The sequence below is a fragment of the Falco naumanni genome, chromosome 4 (assembly GCF_017639655.2).
Source record: "Falco naumanni isolate bFalNau1 chromosome 4, bFalNau1.pat, whole genome shotgun sequence".
Classification (NCBI taxonomy): Eukaryota; Metazoa; Chordata; class Aves; order Falconiformes; family Falconidae; genus Falco; species Falco naumanni.
Window position 1 is genome coordinate 102,986,658 of NC_054057.1, and position 19,967 is coordinate 103,006,624.

Sequence of the window (19,967 nt, forward strand, 5' to 3'; positions counted from 1 at the left end):
CAAACATTGCTGCTGCAGAGAGGCCCGCAGGTGATTCAGTGTTTTGTAGGTTAGTTCTGTACTTAATGTTTTGTCTGGGGCACTCTGCAAATCACTTCCTAATACTTGATGCAAAGTGCAATTAGTGTTTGTAATCACCCATGATGTGAAGGTACCTGTAGACTGTCACCAAAGAAAAGAGACGTTATTTACTAGTGGCTGGAGTTCAAGAGATATATATTCCATGTATATGTTTGTCTACTGTCCTCCTTTGCCTCATGTCCTTCAATCTTGCTGACAGAGTTCTGTAGTTAGGGAATACGAATGGTATTAGATAAGCTCCTTCTTACGTTCTCATGTGGTAAATATGCACGACCCCACCCTGTACCAATACTCAGAAGAAAAAACATTGTGGGCACAAGTGATAAGCAACCGTACATGTGGATTGTGTCTTTAGTATTGGTTATGCAAACAAAGTTTCTTTTTCCTTTCCTTAGGAACGTTATGTGGCAAGCCTAATGCCTTTGCAAAAATGCATATCACCATGGAAGGTAAGGAAGTAATTCAAATGAACTGGAAACTGTTGATTAGAGAAAACAGTTATAGTATGCTCACTACTTTTTTCTTTCTTAGAGTCCACCACAGCTGAGGCAATTTAGTCAAGATGACTTCATGAAGACACTGGAAAAAGCAGGACCACAGCTCACATCAGGTTTAAAAGGAGACTGGATAGGACTTTACAGGTCACTTTTTTCATCAGCATAAAAAATTTCATAAATGAAGACAAATCAGTAGTATGAATGCTCTTTTTCCTGAGCAAACTTCAAATCAAACTTCAGATCTTTTCCTGAACAAATCAGTATTGATTTGAATAAGACTTACTTTTAGAATATATATATATATATACACACCTTAATAGGAATTGGTAGTGCTTAGTATACTTTGCTCACTTAAATCTGTGTCTCTGTAACCTTTTAATGGGTTTCGTAAGGTGCTATGACACTACAGGTCTCTGTATACCGATATGGTTTGTGGTTTTATTTCTGTGGTTCCTACTTCCAATAAAACACAAAGATAAAAATGAGGATATTTCAAACTGAGCCTTGATTTTTCTCCTGACAAAATTTTGTCTTTCAGACACCTTTTCTTTATGTTGTTTTCTCAATCCTTGTCTTGATTAATAGAAACACCTGTTGTACTCCACTTGAGAATGTTAGTTTTTTGAAAGTAAACAGAGAAAGGGTCCTAATATATTTTTCAACCTCAAACGTAATTACTTCACATCTGATGACTTAGAAAGCAGAGTTATCAAAATTTTAATTAAAATATAAACTCTATTTTTCTTTGGTGTTTTACCAGGCATTTTTTGAAATCGCCAAACTTCGACGGTTGGTTTAGGAGCCGGCAGAAAGAAATGACACAGAAGTTAGAGGCCCTTCACTTAGAAGCACTCTGTAATGAGGTTAGAAAAATGTGTGCTTATGATTATATTTATTATCTGATAATAAAAAATATTTTCCTCCTCAAGTCAGTTTTACTCCTGGTGTGTTCATTGGTTGAACATAAAAATGTTTACAATTTTCTCAAGTCTGATCTAGCAAACAGTGATTTTGTTAACCAAGTACAAGCTAGAACTAACATAGCAAAAGACAGCAATATGAAATACAGTTCGCTTTTTTTATAACAACTGTTAGTGTTTGTAAAATGTATCTTAGGTACTTTTTTGTTCTGTTGTGTGTTTTGAATTGAATACACCACCCCCAAAAAAAAGAGATTTCCTTCTACTTGATAACATTATTTCATCCAGCTTGCTTCCTTGGCATTTCATTTGACAAGACATTTTTAGTTGTGATACAGTTCGTAGCTTTGAAGGTATAAACTCAGGGAGTACCATAGAAAATTGACAACTAATTAGATATGGGTAGTAAAGAAACCTACAACTCCAAAGATATTAAAGCAATCCTACAACAAATCCATGGTAATGGGAAGCTGAGAAGTGAAATCTCTTTATTGATATATAAAAAAATGCCACATGAATGATTTCTGTTGCAAGATCAGTTCTTCAGAGGCTGAAGTGGGTATCAGTATCATTTAAGTCGGATCGACTAATAAAGAAAGGTACTGCAAGAGGAGAAGAGATTGCGTGGCTAAAGAGGGAATAGGAAGAATAAAAAAAAGTTCAATCAACACCACAGCTTTAAAACAAAAGATTGCACTGGTTATTTGAAAAAAGCCATTGATTTTTATCCCTTGCCTTGTCAATTCCCAAACAGTACATTGTAGCAGCCCAAATAGATTGTTCAGCTGGAGCAGCCCAAATCATTTGCAGGGCAACAGCTAGGTCAATTGCCTAGAATTTATCCAACTATATTTGACACGAACTTATTTCAAAGAAAAGGAAACGTGTCACGAATTTATTACTGGTTCTGCTCCATACTGGTTTTTTCTTTTGATCTGAATATTAACATCTTTGTGTATATGAGCAAATATATTTAATAGGTGAATAGTAAAGGGGCAGGGGAACAGAACTTCCATAAGAAAATTCACTTGATGAGTATATTTTACTAGTTATCAACTATGTATTATGCTAGTAGATCTGATGTGGTAAACATTTGCTGCCATTTTGCATTGTAGATGCTGGTTTTGAAACTAAGCCTGTTTGGCATGATTTGTTTGTTTGTTTATGTTGTGTGTTAGTCTGTTATGCTAAGTCCTGAACAAACATGCAAATAAAGCAGATTTTGCAGTTCACAGTAGAGACAGTACATGAGTAAAATGAATTTAATAAGTGGCATGAGAATAAGGAAAAGGAGAAGACCCATTCTGAACGGTAGGTGTAGATGAATACTATTGTTGAAAATTATACAAGTTACCATAAATATTTCAATGCTTAATTTTTATTCTTTTAGAACTTGGTTTTCTGGAGTCAAAAGCATACTGAAGTGGAAACGGTGGATCTTGTCTTAAAGTTAAAGAATAAACTGGTAAGTAATGGAATTGAACATGGCTCAAATTTGCATTACTTAACTAGATAAGTGTTACATAGTTGTGTTTACAGGTATTTGAACGAAATATACTCCTTAAGATCTGGGTATCCCAAGGAATCAATCATTCAAGTTTTGTAAAATAAAACCAGTTCATTTCAGCTAAGACTGTAAGGTTAAGCTAGCTTCCCACCATTCATTGTTCAGCTATGTTGGAAGCATTGCACTGATCCTATTTTTTTTAAAACAAGTTGGAACTTTTTGACTGATCTGAGTGGGAGCAAGGCTGAATCCTCAGGGAAGAAGAAAACCAAACTTCCTTATGATTACTGAAAGTCCAAATCAGTGTTAGCTGATGCTGTTGTGTGATTGTTGAGGAAACCTGCTATAGTCCAACTTTCTACGTGGTCTGTAAATAAGGAATTAATTTTTAAAATACACTAATATGTCACTTTTGTGTGACATATTCTTAAGGTGAACTTGTATTTTTAGTAGAAACCATGTTTCATTGTACCTTTGCAGTTGCAGGCTGACAGAGAACACCTTCCTGTGAAAACTGACACACTGAAAAAGCTGCAGACACACATCAATGATATCATACTAGCACTTCCAGATGACTTACAGGACATCTTGCTCAAAACTGGCACAACATGATTTCTACTGGGCTTTTTTCGTGCAGAAAGCAAATGGCAAATGCAATTTCACAGAAGACGGTGGCTTCCCAAGTTCAGAACACACCTTTAAATAGTATGTTAACACTACAAATGGACTGTACTAATAGTATACTCTACTATACTATTTTCACTGGGTTTTTTCCACTTAAATACCAATGCAACTAAAGGAATTCCTGTGTCTAATATTAATGTTTGAAATAAGTGCTCTTAAAGAAAAATCTGTGGGCATATGAAACTATACCACAGTATAGGACCACGGTGCAGTGCTGGCATTGCAGAATGTTTTCCAAGTGGTGCTGCTATACCCAATCCTGTTAACTCAGGGGTAAGCAATATTGATCCTGTACTGTCTGTCCTGTTGATGTTGTATCTGATTGCTTTGCCTTTTTTTAATTTTTTTTTTTATGTTTTCATCTAGCGATGAGTCCAACTGACATGCGACTTGGTCAGAATACATTATAGTTGAGGTATTTTACTGGTAAATCATTGCTTTCAAAACTGTTTCAGGGACAGCTGAAATAATCAGATTGGCTCTTAACGTTCTTCCCTTCTCCTCCTTACATCTTTCCAAAACCATCTTAATTTAGCATCTTTAAAGAAGAGAAGGCAGCTGACAAATTTCGTGAAGAGTCGTCTCTTCCATTCAATGTCAGTTAATTAGGGTGCTCTTACTCACATGCCTTAAATACAAAGTAATTGTATTCTAACTAGTGGTTTTAAACTGCTGACATCCAGGATTTAAGGCGGATCACTAGTGTAAATGTAAGCATGCAGTATTCATCACATATGAATAGGAAATAAACAGTGGTGTTCTAATACGGATTTTTAAATCAGTGATTTCAGTAGAGTTAGCTGATATACAATCTATTTCAGTTGGAGATCACAGCAGTTACAAATCCTGTTATAATCTTTTATTTTTACTTATACCAGTAGGATGTTCGGGGAGGTAAGGGGGCTGAAGGGATAAGGTGTTGGCTTCAGCTGAAAAAAGCCTATGGAAAGGTCGAACTGTGGCAAGAAGAGATTGTAGCCTGAAATTATTCTCAATATATGCATATAGCAGACATGCATCAAGAGTAATTTCCTCTTGCATGTTAAGCGACAAGAATGTGATGTTTATCTTCTTGAACAAGTTTCAGTGGTACGTAAGAACTCAGCTGCTCCACATGCAGTGTTGTACTTTGACCAGTTTCAAACAGAATAAACGTAATGCTGTAGTGTACACACAGCAGACACTTGCATGACAAGTGGATCACAGTTATAAAAAAAATTTCTGCTTTTAAGTGCTTGAATGGAATTTTTTAAAACTTCCAACATAATCCTGCTATAAGAATATGCTTTTGTATGATAAATATTTCATACCATCTTTCTAAAAATGTCTTATTTAGATATAAAGTGTCACGGTATTTTTATGAAAATGTATTTTAATACTGTTATGGTTTGTATACGATAACTCATGACCAAAAGTTTAATGTATCTATTATGTTACTTAAACTACACCACTTCAGCATTAATTTCTAACTCGCAAATATTTTTTTTTTGCACACCCTGATGAGTAGCATTTCTAATCCAGGAATCAGTAAGTGGCCCTTCTTATATGAAATTAGACAGTGCTCCAGGTTAAATAGTTAAGATAGTTTCTTGGAACCATGTAAACTGGTAACAACTATGATAACTGTCACATGACTGCAAATACATATTTTTGTAAAAGAAAATAAAAGGTTTGATTTTTATTTTTTTGTCTTTGGAAGCTATGTTACTTAGATGATTGGGTTTTCCCCTCTCCTGTGTCAGCAGAGCTGTTCAGCAGCTTGTAGAGACTGCTGCAGTCTGACTTGATGAAGCTGTACGCCTTAGGTGACCAGAGATGCCTGATGTGATGGAGCAGTGTTGTAGCTTGACCATGCATCATGGTTGTAATACAATAGAGCTGCAGGATCCTCAAAAAAGCAAATGGCAGGGACTGACTTCCAGACAAAATCTACCCAATATTCAGTCTATTTCCTGTGTGCATCTGAGACACCTGTGAGAAACATGGTAGTGGGAAGTAGACTGCAAGCAAAGTTCAATTCAGGTTTCTTTAATGGAGTTGGTATTAGTTTAGATCCCTGAATAACTAGATGCTTAAAAAGAATGGCAAAAAGACAAGTTGTACTTGGTTGGTTGCTGTCTTCATCAGTGACTTGTAATGCTTTTCAGTAATGGTGGTTCAAAAAGACTTTAACCTGTAACTACAAGTCTTGGCAAAATGCAGTCACTAAAACAGGAACCGTCTTTCCTCTGCAGGTTTCTGTTCTTACCCTGCCTCCCTGCAGTCCTTTTACACTGAGCATGCATATTTTGACTAGGGATGCTTCAGCCATTCATAGTGTTGCAGGGGAATTGCATCAGCTGCACAACTGTAGTTGTCAGCTTGGTGAGCTGGAATTTTCCCACCTCTTTTTTGTTTCTGTTTTGTTTTTAACTCAATGGGCTTAAAATACAGGTAAAGAGCTTGTACTAATCCTCATTTATCTGAGGTTTGATGACCAAAGGACCGTGCAAAAACCTACTAGTTTCAGTAATTTTCCCTCAGTCTTCATCTGACTCAAAAAAAATAATATATATATATATATTTAGAAGGGGTCCTAGGAAAGAGGTAGTAGCTGTTCAGTAAAGAAATGTTAAAGATAAAGGGCCCCACTTTGGTCATCAGAAGAAGTTAGGACTGCCTCACTTAGCGTTAACAGGAGAGTAAATGGGATGTGCATAAGATTTGGGACTTCACAGATTTCTTTTAAACAACGTAAAAATAAATGCAAAAACCGAGACACAAGATGAAGTGCAGTCAAATATGGTAAAGATGCAGCTAGTCCTTCAGCAGTGTTAATGTGTTTGATCTGAAGAAAGGACAATGAATCAAAAGTATGTTGTAAGTAATAGTTATATACGATTATCCAGAGCAACCACTTCATGATGAAACGCTGATTTTTGGCAATTACTTCTAAAGCATTTGTTAGATTCCAGTCTAACAACCGAAACAATGAAAGGTATCTATTATTGATGTAGCTATAGTAAGAATATGCCAGTTTGGAGATCTAGAAAGTAACTTATTTAAAAAAAGAGTCCTTCATATATTTTGTAGCACATTTACCCTCAGCTAAATTCAGAGAAGCCTGACTTTCTTGGCTAGAAAAAAAAGTGTAAATACAGAGTGCTCTGAATAGAATATAGGTATTGGCAGCCTTGAACGGGACTCCTTAAAACTATCAGGAAATTGAAACCTAATAGTTGATCAGGATCATGTTAACAACTTAGGCACTAACTGGATTTAAGTTAAAATGTGACTGACTTGAAACATTTTTTAAAAACAGAACTTCTAACCTTAATTTAAAACAGATTGATTTAAAACCTGAGTAAGACTTCCAGCATGACATGTGAGGACAGGGCAGCCCGAGTTGAGTCTCCCTCGCAGCAGCCTGCTGGTAGGACCTGCTTCAGGCTTTAGCAAGAGCATTGAAGATGGGTGGTGTTACAATGGAAGGTAAGGAAATACCAAATAGCGTCTTTTTGAAAAAACATGAGCTTGTGTGTACTAACGCAGTTTCTCATGGGCAGTAACTCCCTTGAAAATTTTTCGGGCTCTTTACTGAGCCAGGTTCCTTGGGAGAGGGAGCGCAGCCGGTCACGCATTAAACGCAGCTTACGCTGCCCCAAATGTAACTATCACCAGGCGATGGGCTTTTCACAATAGCTGTGAAAAAAGCTGTTGCAGCAGGTTATGAAACAGAATATACCCCTCAAAAAACAGCGTGTCTGTCAGGCTAGGGCGCCTTTCGGTTCCGTGCCCGTTCCAGCACCCCGGCTCTGCCCGCGCCCCCCCCGGCCCAGTGCGGTTGCGGGGCCGGGGCCGGCTCACGGGCACCGCGGCCGGAAAGGAGCCGCAGCGCCGGGGGCCCCACGCCGGAGGCGGGCCGGTTCCCTGCCCGGCGCTGCTGGTGTTAGCGGGCATTTGGGGCTCTCGGGCGATTCGTCTCACCCCGCACCCCCGCTCCACTCGGCTGTCCTCCGGGAGAGGCGCGCGGTGGCTGTCACCCCCGGCTGAGCGGGCCCGGCCCGAGGCGGCCCTGCCCTGCGGACTGCATTTCCCGCCCTGCCCGGCGGCCGGAACCGCGGCGAGGCGGCCCGGGAGCGCTGACTACAGCCCCCGTCATGCACCGGCAGCCGCGGCTGGGGCGAGCGGGGCGCGGGGCGGGCGCGGCGCTGCCTGGGAGCCGTAGTGCGCCGGCGCCGGGGCCGTGTGGCGAAGGGTGGCGCCGCGGCCGGGGGATGTGGCGAGCGTGACGTGATTTTGTCCGCGTTGGAGCCGGGGCGGCCGTGGCGAGCGTGACGTGGCAGAGAGCGAGCGAGCGAGGCTCCCGGGCACACAGCACCAGCTGCGCCGCCGTTGCCGCCGCCCGCGCCCGATCGGTCGGTGCCGCCGGGCCAAGCCCGCACCTCGGCACCGGCCTCCTCGCCGCGGAGGGATCCGTGAGCGCTGCCGGCAGCCGGGCCGCGCTCCCCCTCCCGTCCGCCTCGCCGCGCTCCTCCCGCCGCCTGCGCCGCCGCCCAGCCCCGCGCCGGAGCCGCCATGGGCCTCACCATCTCCTCGCTCTTCTCGCGCCTCTTCGGCAAGAAGCAGATGCGCATCCTCATGGGTAAGGGGGACAGCGGCGCGCTGCCGCCGCCCGCCCGCGGCCCCCCGGCCCCGCCGCTGCGCCCTGTCCGCCCGTGGCCGCCGCCAGGCCCGCCCGCTCCCTCACGGACGCGTCCCGCTGGCGGTGGGGGAGGGGAGCCCGGCGGGAGGGGGCCGCGGGCTCACGGCTGGGGGGCTCGGCCCTTCCTGGGGCTGGCGGTGTCGCCGGGAAGCGGACGAGCGGCGGGGGAAGGGGTGGGGGTCGGGCTGTAGCTGCCTTCCCTTCCCCTCCGCCGAGCTGCCGGCCCCGTCCTTCTCCTGCCCCGCTGCCGGGGCCACGGCTGCGGCGGGGGCAGCGCTGCGCGGGTTTGCGGCGGGGCGTGCGCGGCTGCAGCCCCGTCCCCCTGCACCTGCGGTGCCGCCCCGCCGGGCCCGAGCGAAGCCCGGAACAAAGATCAAGCGGCCGCAGGTGAGGGGGGCGGCGGCGGCGGGGGTCCCCCTGCCGGGGCACGGGCCGGCTGCGCGCCCTGCCCCCGCGCCGCTCCCGCCCGGCGGCGTGGCCCCCAGCAGGCTGTGACAAAGCCCGCTGTGTTCGGCGGCGAGGGCTGCAGGAATTGCCGTATAATGGCCGATTTTTCGGTAGCTACGGTGCCTGTGCCCCTGGCGCTCGGGGAAGGACGTTCGCTCCTGTGCCTCGCGTGCAAAACCCGGTAGGGTCGCTCTGCCGTGCTTGCTTAGTTTTACTGTCTGCCTCGAGTTATTTATTTGGAATTCGATGTGGTTCTCTTGACACAGGCTGTGTAAGAGTTGAAGGCAGTAGCTCTTGAAGATTCTTGCTGCAAGATTATGGTTCAAAAGGTCAAAGCAAGCGCATACTGCATTCGCTATTTCCTCTTCCACTTCAATCAACTCTCCCCTGCTTTCTTTCACCCACCTACCCACCCCCTGCAAGCTTTAGGTACAGGCAGATCTTAACCCCCCAATTTTTCCTCAAATTCTGTTACCAAAGCGAATGGAACTTGTTTTATGGCCGTTGATTGAAGTGGCCTGTCTTAAGAAATCAAGTGTTCACTTCAATATAGCCCATCGCGGGACTGGGTCATAACCCTGAAACTTCTTGGGACGCTACTTACCTGTAATGCTGCCTTGGTACGCACAGTAGGCACTACAATGCAGCTTTTTTAAAAAATTTTTTTCATTGTAATTTCAATGTCGTCCATACGTTTTGTGATACAGAGTTCTTTATTGCATGCACAGTAATTTTCATTGTGTCTTCTCTGTTTAAAATTAGAGACTCTCATCTATTCCAAAATAAGCTGAGTATTTTTTGTCTTTGAGACAACTTAATACATCTGTTGGTTTCAAGGAAGTGCTTTGACTGTCTCCCTAATAGCCTGACTCTTCGTATTGTCTCTTAAGTGAAGGAAGTAAAAATCTTCAAATGAGCTCGACTGTAGGATGAGATAGTGTCTATGGTATGTTTGTAGTTCTGTTGCATTCTGTGAAATAATGAAAACAGGAAAGCGATGTCATGGAGATCAAAATAGCTTGCAAGGCTTTAATTTCTTCATTGGTAGGTAATCGGGCTAATCAAATTTAGGTTAGATATGAGTTAGGGAGCTGCGCTTTCTAGCAGTTGGTACAGATGCATCTTTTTATTTTGTAATAATTTTGATTTTAAGATATTATATTCAAATACAGGACTGGATCAGAGCATGGGACTGCACTGTATTTGTTACATTGTATAAAGGCATAAAACTGCTGTTTTCTTGAGAGTGTAACATAGGAGCTAAGCTTGATGTTTAGAAGCAGAATATGTTATACTGGATATGTTGTAAGTTGCACCTGTAACGTGGAAAAGAAGCTTTTCATAGCGTTCTACGTTATTTATCAGCACTTTGAGGAGAGATGTCTGAATCAATACTGGGACTGGATTAAACTTTTCCTCAAAGTGACAATTTTCAGTTTATGGTTTGAAAATAAGCTATATAAGGCTAGGCATTTAAATTTTTGCATGTAGTATACTTTATGGAGTAAGGTGTTCATGGAGAAATATTTAGGGGGAAAATATTATATGGATGAGTTGATAATGAACAGATGATTAATTTATAGTTCAGACTTGTCTTTCACAGCTTTTTGCTGTTTCTGCAGAATTAAAGATAAAGTAGAATTAATTTAGCTCTTAAGACAGACTTTGTGTTACTGAGTTCTGCAGAATTTGAGTATTTCTCATCAGGTACCATGTTCAACAGCAAAAATGGCACACTGTTCTATGTTTTCAGACTACATTTAGGATAAAAGGTGGGCATTTAATGGTATAGTGTTACTGAAATGTTGGGTTTTTAAAAAATGCACTTACTATTTCTGAGAAATAATTATATAATGTTATGAGGAGATGCATGTGAAATAATTCCTGCATTCTCTTTATAGATGGAAATAACCTGAGGGAAAACAAATAACTGTAGGATAGGATTGAATGACTTGAAGTTAGACTAGGCAACTGGGGCATTAGAGCAGAAAAACTGAGTCCTAACCCTACATGCACCTGTCTGTAAAGTTCTTCGCTCATAGTTTCTTGTGCTTAAAAAAGAAAAGTTCCTGATTTGTTGTGCACCTTTCAGTATCATAATTTAGTGTTCCGTGTCTTGGTGCAGTTGTGCAAGTCTTAACTGAGATAATAGCTTAGCTACTCAGGAGCTTTGAATACAAAGGTAATTATTAAATGCATTGGGGGGGAAAATTGGCAGGTTCTTTGGGATTGATGTTACTGTACAGCACAAAACCATTTGTTTGGCATTTTTTGTTTGGGTTTTTTTTAACCACAGTTGGTTTGCATCCTGTTGAGTTTTCTTCATATGTGTGTGTGTTTTCTTCAGAAGCTGTATTGAGAACTGCTCCTTCGTGTCACTCAAAGACTTACCCAGTTGAAACGTGAAAGAGGAATAGTATGTAAGGGGATAAATAAGAGAATTGGTATAAAGATGAAAGAAAAGTGAAGGAATACAAACCTGTAGTAAATTAGGATTCATTAATTTTACTTTTTTAAGCTGGCTTTCGATTGTAACATGAATGTCATGAATCAGTTAAATACAGTAGAAGCTTTTTTGGTTGTTGTTCCTTGCTCTGGTTATCGGAAACATTCATTTTGGAAGCAGCAACACACTGTATTGTATAGTAAACTTTGGAAATCTCAATCTGACAACCAAAATCTATTTGGCTTGATGGGGGTTCCATTTAAGAGGTCAGTTCTCCATTTTTCTGCATCTGTAGTTTATCTGAAGCTCTGTGCTATGATAACTGAGGCAGCTTCATATTCGACCACCCATGATCAAAGTAGAAAGTTGGTAAATAAGGACTGCGATATGGTCACAGGGATGACGTGTCTGGGGACAAGCTAACTACAAGCTTGAGATTCAGAAACATGACTGACAGGTTGTGAACAAAACACTCTTGAGAGGAATAAAGGGTTTAGAACCAAAGTGGTTTTAACAGCATCTAAAAGCACTGTAAGCTTTTTTTCCCCCCCCCCCCCGCAGCTAGAGGAAGAAGGTGTTTGACTTGGTTTAAAGATAAAGGGTTGCAAGTGCAAGTCTGTGCTTCCCGTTTGTGCTTTATTGTAACCTTAAAGCACTGTGGTATAACTGCTGAACATCACACCCTACTTCAAGATTCTTTTATGCCTTGGTCTTGTCAGTGGTCAGTCAGGCAGTAGAATCAGAGTGAAAATGTAGAATCGGAAATTTGTGATATTTGGGGATTTAAGACTTAGGTTTTAATCTTTGTAGTTAAATCTACTTAAACTGTATGACATGGAAGTAGCTCGTAGATTTACATTTAGTGTTCCAGTGCAAATGTAAACGTGTTTATTCTTGGAATTCTGAAAGCAACAGTTACACTTTCTAGCAGCTCAAAAGATTAAATGTGATTTGGTGCCCTGAAATTTCTTGTTCTAAAAAGAGTGTTAAGTGGCAAACTGGAGTAAGAAGTATGAATGGAGGTGATGCTTTTGATGACTTTTGCTTACTTAGACTTCATAACACAATCAATTTGGCTAAAAGAGGCAGTTTTTCCAAGTAGGGTCATGGTCATTTGTAGAAGTTGCCTTCCCATGGTGAAAAGCTGTTGTCTCGGGTGTGGAGAGAAGAAAACGTGTGTCTATAACTCAGCCTGCCTCAGTGCAAAGTCCAGCAGCTTAATTAGAATTGTGGGTAAGAGTGGATTTAAGCAAAGTCTCTGGGCTTTGCGCTTACGTGGCTCATGTAGCCTTCTGCCAATGCCATTGAGGTGTTGGTGGGTCCTGGTACAAGAGTGGAGTGGGTAATTGGGGCAATAATTTCTTAAATTTAGCAAATTAAAAGTCATGAGTAGATTCTTATTTCTTAACTCTGAGTCATATCTTCAAATGCTTCTCGACACCCTGTGTAAATTCTTTGAAATGAGATTAGCTTTTTTCTTTGTCTTTATGTGTATCTTTAATATACCCCTAAATACACTCCATTTGTGTAGATAATGCCATTTTTCTTTCGTTGCTAATGTTAACAAGTCTTGTCAATGTTTGTTTTACTGATAACTGGGATTTTTGGTTTTTTTGGGGGGGGGGGGGTAAGAGAACAGTTTGTGAGTATGTGTAGCTTTAATTGATGATTCAGTAAGCAATCTTAATGTTAATTTACTGGAAAACTATCACACATGTATATGCATTATGTTTTCCTGTGAAGGTCTAGACGTCCTATAAATGCTTGGTTGAAGCTGAGCTGTGTGAGAATGGTGATGGGCTTCAAGCATGGTGCTATTAAAAACATTGGGTTTGAGCCTAGTCTTCTGAGGGTTTCAGGGTTCACTGAAAGGGTTTTCTAAGGCTACCTGACACTTTGTTGGTGTAGGGAAAATGCTAACATTTACAAGTTTCATGACTTGCAGGCTCTTCTGAAACTTATGCCGCACCATGTCTGTTTTTCGGTTCATGCTTGTGTACGGTTCTAAAAGAGAATAACACTCAGACAATAGCAGGCTTTAGACTGTTACATTTTTATCTGAGCATTTTGGAGGTTTATTACCCCTCAAGGAGCTTTTGGGTTTGATTGTAGAACAACTGTGTGTTTTGGTTTTTTTATAAACACACAATGACAATACCAAAGAAACCGCATTGGCATATGTAATCCTGTTCACAGTATCAGAATATAGGACAGTTATAGATAGGGGTTTTTAATTAGTTTGCTGTAACAGCAGTTTGTGTCTTGAGAAGGAGGCAGCTTTTTAAGAGTCTGGTTTCATTCTGAATAAGTAGGCAATTTTGAATTCCATTTTATGGCAATGCTAAGGAAACAGTTGTATTATTAATAGTCAAGTCATCAAACCACTTAAAGCTTAATATATCGCAGTTACCAAGTAGGAAATTAACTCGGAGCACTTAAGACTGTTACTAAACAAGGATAACATTAGGTTTCTCATGCAAGTATTAGTTAATTTTTTAATTGGGGGTTTATTTTCATTTGGGCAAAGTTTTATTGACCATTCTAATTTTCACAAGTAGACATCTTATTCAAACTGTTGCTGTGGTAAGTGTTTAGTACCTATTGTTCGTTAGGTGCTTATATGCTAGGCATTGGATTCTAACGTGAAGAATTGTGTTTTGAGTTGCTCTGACGTGTTCTGAAATGCCTAATAATAAGCAGTTGCGCAGTTTTAGAAAACTATAGTGGATGTCTGCAGTCTTGGTGATGCTTCTCAAAAAAAGTCTTTGAGGCTCCGGTTTTGTTTTTTGGTGTGTTTTTTTAAGGATCACGTGTCTACCACATAGTTTACCCTGAAAACTAGCAAGCTTAAGTTTTGTTGTAGAAACAGAAGAGCAAATCTCAGTGCAGAAAGCCTATAAAGATCAAAAAAGGAGACTCCTAATGAAAGCATCCCAGTGGATTTGAGTGAATAGAAGTGCTATCCTGAAAAGAGTTACAGACCTTAGAGTAGATGTGGAGGGAGGACAGGAGTTGCATAATTTATGTGGTTTTGTCAATGCAAAAGAAATGTTTTAGCAGTGGAATGAGGGACACTGAAGTGCCTTCCATGGATAGTGCCGTGGGTTCAGGTGCATGTGAAAATGGCCTTAGCTGAAGGTTTAGTGAGACCTTCCCCAACTTGAACGCAAAGTAGCAAACGTGTGATCAGTTAGAAACGATGTGCTGCTGGTAGATTGTTGGTATACATTTAGAAGATCCTTACTTACCCAGAAGAAACTTTCAAAGTGAATGGTAAAATGTAATTAAGTAACACAAATACTAGGGAAGATGACTAGAAATTTGGAAGTCTGTGGGTAGTGGGTGGAAGTGTGTTACTGAGCTTGTTCTCTTCATTGCTTGTTCTCACTCTTAGTGCTGGGTAGAGGAGAAACATACAGTAGTATATTAACAATGACTTAAGAGTGTTTAAAAAGTTGTTTCTTCTCAGAAAAAAAACCCTAATACTCTGTATGCTAAATGGCATATTTTAAAATTAGCAAGGTATAGTGAATGTTGTGAAATAATTTTTCTGTTTATTCTAGTTGGTTTGGATGCTGCTGGCAAGACAACTATTCTTTATAAACTGAAACTAGGAGAAATTGTCACCACAATTCCCACTATTGGTAAGATAACCAGTTCTCATGCCTTCATTCTTGTTACTTTATATTTGTGTTGTAGAGATGGGCTTCTGAAGTGTAGGGATTTGCTGTCTTTGCCGTTACCGTAAGGATCAAGACAACCATGTGCTTTCTGGTACTGCCATAACATAACTTGTGTCAGACGAAAGATACAACTAGACCAGAATCCTGTATCTGACAGTGGCCAGTAGCAGATGCTCAGGGAGTATAGAAACCAGTTAAGTTGCAGTACTTCCCACAAATGCCATGAGCCTTGCCGTTTGTGGCTGAAAGATTTGCTGAAAAAAAGGTCCTGTGCCTGGATTTCAGTTACTAATTTATTTTTATTTTCCCCTTCAGTCAATTTTCTTCTTCATCTAGCACTTCAGTTCTGCTAAGCCATTTTATGTGTGTTCAGGAGACATGTAACTTAGGAAGTAGCCATTTTTAACATGGTTAGAATTAAATTTTGACACTAGCATTAACTATTGCTAATTACTGAACTCTTCTCTTTTTAGGTTTTAATGTGGAAACGGTAGAATATAAAAACATTTGTTTCACAGTTTGGGATGTTGGTGGTCAAGATAAAATTAGACCTCTTTGGAGGCATTATTTCCAAAACACACAGGTAAGAGTTCAGAGATGACAGTAGTTAAAGACCTGTTTTGTAAAGTCTCAGTATGTTCTGTAGAGTATATATGGAAAGTTGTCTTCTGTCTCTTTGTTTCAGAAAGGCTCCTCGCTACTTCCTGCGAGTTCTGAGGGATACCCAGATTTCATTCTAGTTGAAGCTAGTTTGTTACCCTGAAGGCTTCAAGCCTAGTTGTGAGTGAGCCTGGCAAGGATTAAGTCATTTAGGATCTACCAGTGTTCTGTAATGTGCCAAAGCAGCTGGCTTGTTTGTGAAGAGCTCTTCAACCTTGCTGTACCCATGCTTTGATTTGTTTGAACTGGTGTTGACTTAAAAAAATTTTAGTGTTTGAACACCCTTTTATATATCCTTTTCTTTTTCAAGAACCAGCCTTAAAATATATAGCTTTTACCATGCTGTATCAGTGTATTTAGTACACTGAGTATCTAAAAATACTGTGAAAGGTCTTGTTACCGATTGATTAGAAAGTGTCAGCTTCATATTGGTGTGACTGCTGTCATTTTTGGTGACATAAATGAAGTAGTAAGGTAAGTTGCTTAGTATCAGGAAACTTTATGAGTGGTGATTTTTTTGTTTTGTGGTTTGGGTTTTTTTTTTCTGTGTTGGATATAGAATTGTATCCAAGAAACTTCTGTGCAGCATCTGATTGGTGCAGAAAAATGGAGAAGTCTGGACTGACAAAAAGGAGCTAGCGAAGTACTGCTATGAACAGAATAATACTTGGCTTCAGTTCCTTATTTGGCCCTGTTACTAAATATTTTTAAAAGATAGTTCTCTCTTCATAAAGAGAATGATAAAATGTAATGTTTCAGACTGAAGTTTTAAGAGTAAATAGTGTATGTGTAAGAAGGACACTTGAGTAACAGATGCCATTAAGAATACTGTTGGGTACAAACTTTTTTTAAACAGGCCTTGCTTTAAGAGTGTTTTTCAGTGAAGTGTGAGATGGTGAAGCACTTCTGATGCTATTGCTGCATTTAATATGATAGAATGAATGAAAAGGGAGGGGAGAGAGTTAGCTTCTGAAAACTTACTAGTATCTGTTCCCCCCTCCCCCAAACTAATGGGTCCCACAGTAATCTGTAAACCAACATTTGTGTGTGTTAACTTTTTTGATTAGGAAGACTTAGTTTTATTCTGCAGTTTGTTCAGATAGACATCTTGCATTGCCTAAACAGAAGTTTCTGTCAGATTTGCTTACTTGAGAGAGAGGACGATCACAATAGCCAATATGAGTTTCTTGGGTTTTAAAATAGTGCTGCGTGTTTACATTGGCTTTTCAGAACGGCTTAACTTCTTACAGGGCCTCATTTTTGTGGTAGACAGCAATGACAGAGAGAGAATCCAGGAAGCCGCAGAAGAACTGCAGAAAATGGTAAATATCGATACCTTCTGAAACATGATTGTTTTACATACTTTGTCATAGTTTTGGATGTTTGTCAGCTTCCTTAAAATATTTAGCATTTTAAAATTGTGGATGTTTGTACGGTGTATATTGTATTCACCTAGTAATTCTGGGTCACATAGTGTGCTGAGTTGTAACTGAAATTCTGTGGAGAGCTTTAGCTCCAGAACTACTGATCTGTCAGAACCTTTCTTTCCTTCATAAAACCTTAATAAAAATACAGCAGACAAAGAATTTTGGGAAAACAAATCGGTGCTAAGAATTTCAGCAGCAAGGTGCCTGCAAATTTAAACTGCTGATTGAAAGGCTATTTCCTTACTTGTAGAAGTTCTGTTGGGTTGTAGTTAAATTTCACTCAGTACTTACCAGTGACTTCAGGAGTAGGAATGAAAACGTTTATAACCCTTAAATCAGTATTTAGGTTTCTTTAGTGCTTGTTCAAGTAATGGAAGTATTTAACTGAACTAATTTAATAACACGGCTGGTTTTTTTTGTTAGCTTCAGGAGGATGAACTGCGAGACGCAGTGCTGCTTCTGTTTGCAAATAAACAAGATCTGCCAAATGCCATGGCAATCAGTGAAATGACAGATAAACTAGGTCTTCAGTCTCTGCGTAACAGAACTGTAAGTAGTAAACTTCCCAGTTGCTGAACTATTGTCTTCCTTTATTATTTATCATAAACAGAAGTTTTCCTTTAAAGGAAAGGGAAGTTTTCACCGCTTCCTGTAGAAAGATGCACATACCTGCTGTTAAATTCTGTAGTGCATAGTTTAAGGTCCTTTCTGAAAATAAATGATTTAGAAGTGTAATCCAGTATGTTCAGCTGTTGCAGGTGTTTCATCTCTCACTTTTTCCTGGAAAAATATAAATATTCCAGTCTCTGACTGAAATCTGGCCGTCAAACATGTTTGACGAAGTACGTGGTGGGCCTTCCTGTTTTCTCTATTTGTTGCTCTGGGGAAGAAAATGCATTTTGCATTCTCACCACTCCAAAGACGGGAGGAAATTAAGTAGCTCCTGAATCATTAGATTCCATCTGCACAAGCCTTTGAGCGATAGGGTTGCTTCACATAAACTATCCAGCCTTCTGTGATACTCACATAATGTCTGTGTCTTGATGCACTAAGATCATACCCATAAAGATGTTTTAGATGTCTGTTAACTTAGATAATTCCATGTCCATTTCCTGAAGAGCAGTCTTTCAAAAACAAGAAGCTAAGTTTTCAGCATATAAACCAACTGCAAGTTCTGTGTTTATTTCCTGATGCCCTAAATGGTGTTCTAGCATTTGGTAGGCCAGCACTGAGTTTCTGGACACTGTCTGAACCCTATCTACTTATATATACTTCCCAAAACTTTTAACATTACCATCTGTTCAAAATTAACTCTATTTATGGCACAAAGCAGTGTTTAAAGAGCATTGTTTGAGTGTGTATCTGATTGTCACATACTGTGACTTAGCTTACGTTTTATCAGTTTGTAAATTTAACTTCTGTTTGTGTTCTACATTAACAGTGGTATGTCCAGGCTACCTGTGCTACGCAAGGAACTGGTCTGTATGAGGGACTTGACTGGCTGTCAAATGAACTCTCAAAACGCTAACTCAAACTGGATGACTCTTTCACCAGGGACATGTTTGATATAAGTGGTCTAGGCTTGTTACAACAAAATTAGTTTGCATCTTGGTTATTACAGTATCTGGAACTGATATTTGGGCAGGATATTACAGCGTTTCAACTTATTTTGTTGCCAATTATTGTTTACCAAGCTACATGTTGCGAAGGTAGCAATATACTTGGGTAAAAATCTCCTTAACTTGGAAAAAGTGTATCTTCTGATTTTATTCCCCTTGTTAGCCTAAATGCCTGAATATAGTTATTGTGACATCTTTAAGATCTGTTTTGAATATTCTTTTGAGCCCAAATAAATTAATGTTTTAAATTTTTTTCTCCCTGCTACTTTTAGTTTACTGATGCCCTGTTTCATTCCTCAGACAGTCTGCTGATTTAAAAACGTAGCATTCCGTATCTATTTATTTCTTTCCCTTGCCAAAAGGAATTCCTAATATTGCTTGTTCCAGCCAAGGAAATGCTCTAAAACACTATACAAATCTACTGCACTGAGGAACATTTTATTAATCCTTGGGTTCTGTCGGCCCAACTTGCCTTTGTGTGAATTGGATTTGATGGGTAGAATAGTTCTGTGCTGGTTGCGAAGAGCTCATGTTGAGATTGTTTTTAATATTCAGCAGATTGTCTTTCTTTATATTGTATCTTTTTTTTTTATGTTGCATGTTGCTTTTTGGTATCAGCCTGACTATTTTTGCCCAGTGTATAATAGTTCTGCTGAAGTTCTACTGTTTGTTGGTGAACATATCTTCATAAAGAAATTTTGGAAAATTCATCAAACTCAATGGATTAGTTTCTTCATAACCCACTTGGAATTATTCCTAATAAAATGATAAAATGTATAGATCTGTGTATTCTCCTCTTGATTCCTGAAATAGTTGAACTGCAAGTTATCACTTTTTTTTTTTAATCCATATACTGAGCTTTCCTGCAGCTTGAATGTGAACACCAGTCTCAGATTTTTCACTTGTTTGGAGCTGTGTAGAGCAGGACACAGAAGGTGGGCAACAAGATTGTGCACGGTGCAGTAGAGTAGCTGTCATCAAGACTTAAGATAATTCTGTAAGTGTCTTTTGAAGTTGTAAATCTAAAATTCCTTTCAAGATGTCCAGATATGAAAATACTAACAGTTAGAAAAATTGTAATAAAACAAATACAAACTGCCTGCAAAACATGCATGTCTGTTTCATAGTTGTATCTACATTTAACAACCAATGTGGGTTCTGGCAGGAGAATCACAAATTCTGTTGGTGACTAGCTGGGAAGCTAACTTGAACACTTGTACAGAGGTTTAGTCAGTATTATATTAATGGTAAGTCACCCAAAATACCAGCTCTATACTGTCTGCTTTCATATTTCTGCCCTCTTATACCTCTG

At 40.0% G+C, this 19,967-nt stretch overlaps 2 protein-coding genes across 3 annotated transcripts in view; both read left to right on the forward strand.

Moving 5' to 3' along the window:
* The window catches only part of DENND6A (DENN domain containing 6A), a 28,195-nt gene extending 22,825 nt beyond the window's left edge, over window positions 1–5,370 (forward strand). For both annotated transcript variants that reach the window (XM_040589495.1, XM_040589496.1), the window contains 5 exons: window positions 477–530; window positions 613–722; window positions 1,339–1,441; window positions 2,889–2,963; window positions 3,486–5,370. In XM_040589495.1, coding sequence (XP_040445429.1) covers window positions 477–530; window positions 613–722; window positions 1,339–1,441; window positions 2,889–2,963; window positions 3,486–3,617 — 474 coding nt within the window. In that variant the 3' untranslated portion in view covers window positions 3,618–5,370. The remainder of the gene's footprint in view (window positions 1–476; window positions 531–612; window positions 723–1,338; window positions 1,442–2,888; window positions 2,964–3,485) is intronic.
* Window positions 5,371–7,924: 2,554 nt separating this feature from the next.
* On the forward strand, window positions 7,925–19,432 carry ARF4 (ADP ribosylation factor 4). The gene is made up of 6 exons (XM_040591979.1): window positions 7,925–8,313; window positions 14,830–14,910; window positions 15,423–15,532; window positions 16,860–16,931; window positions 17,460–17,585; window positions 18,478–19,432. Exons 1-6 carry the CDS (start codon window positions 8,247–8,249, stop codon window positions 18,562–18,564), a joined length of 543 nt encoding a protein of 180 aa, XP_040447913.1. The 5' UTR covers window positions 7,925–8,246; the 3' UTR covers window positions 18,565–19,432.
* The last annotated feature ends 535 nt before the right edge of the window (window positions 19,433–19,967 follow it).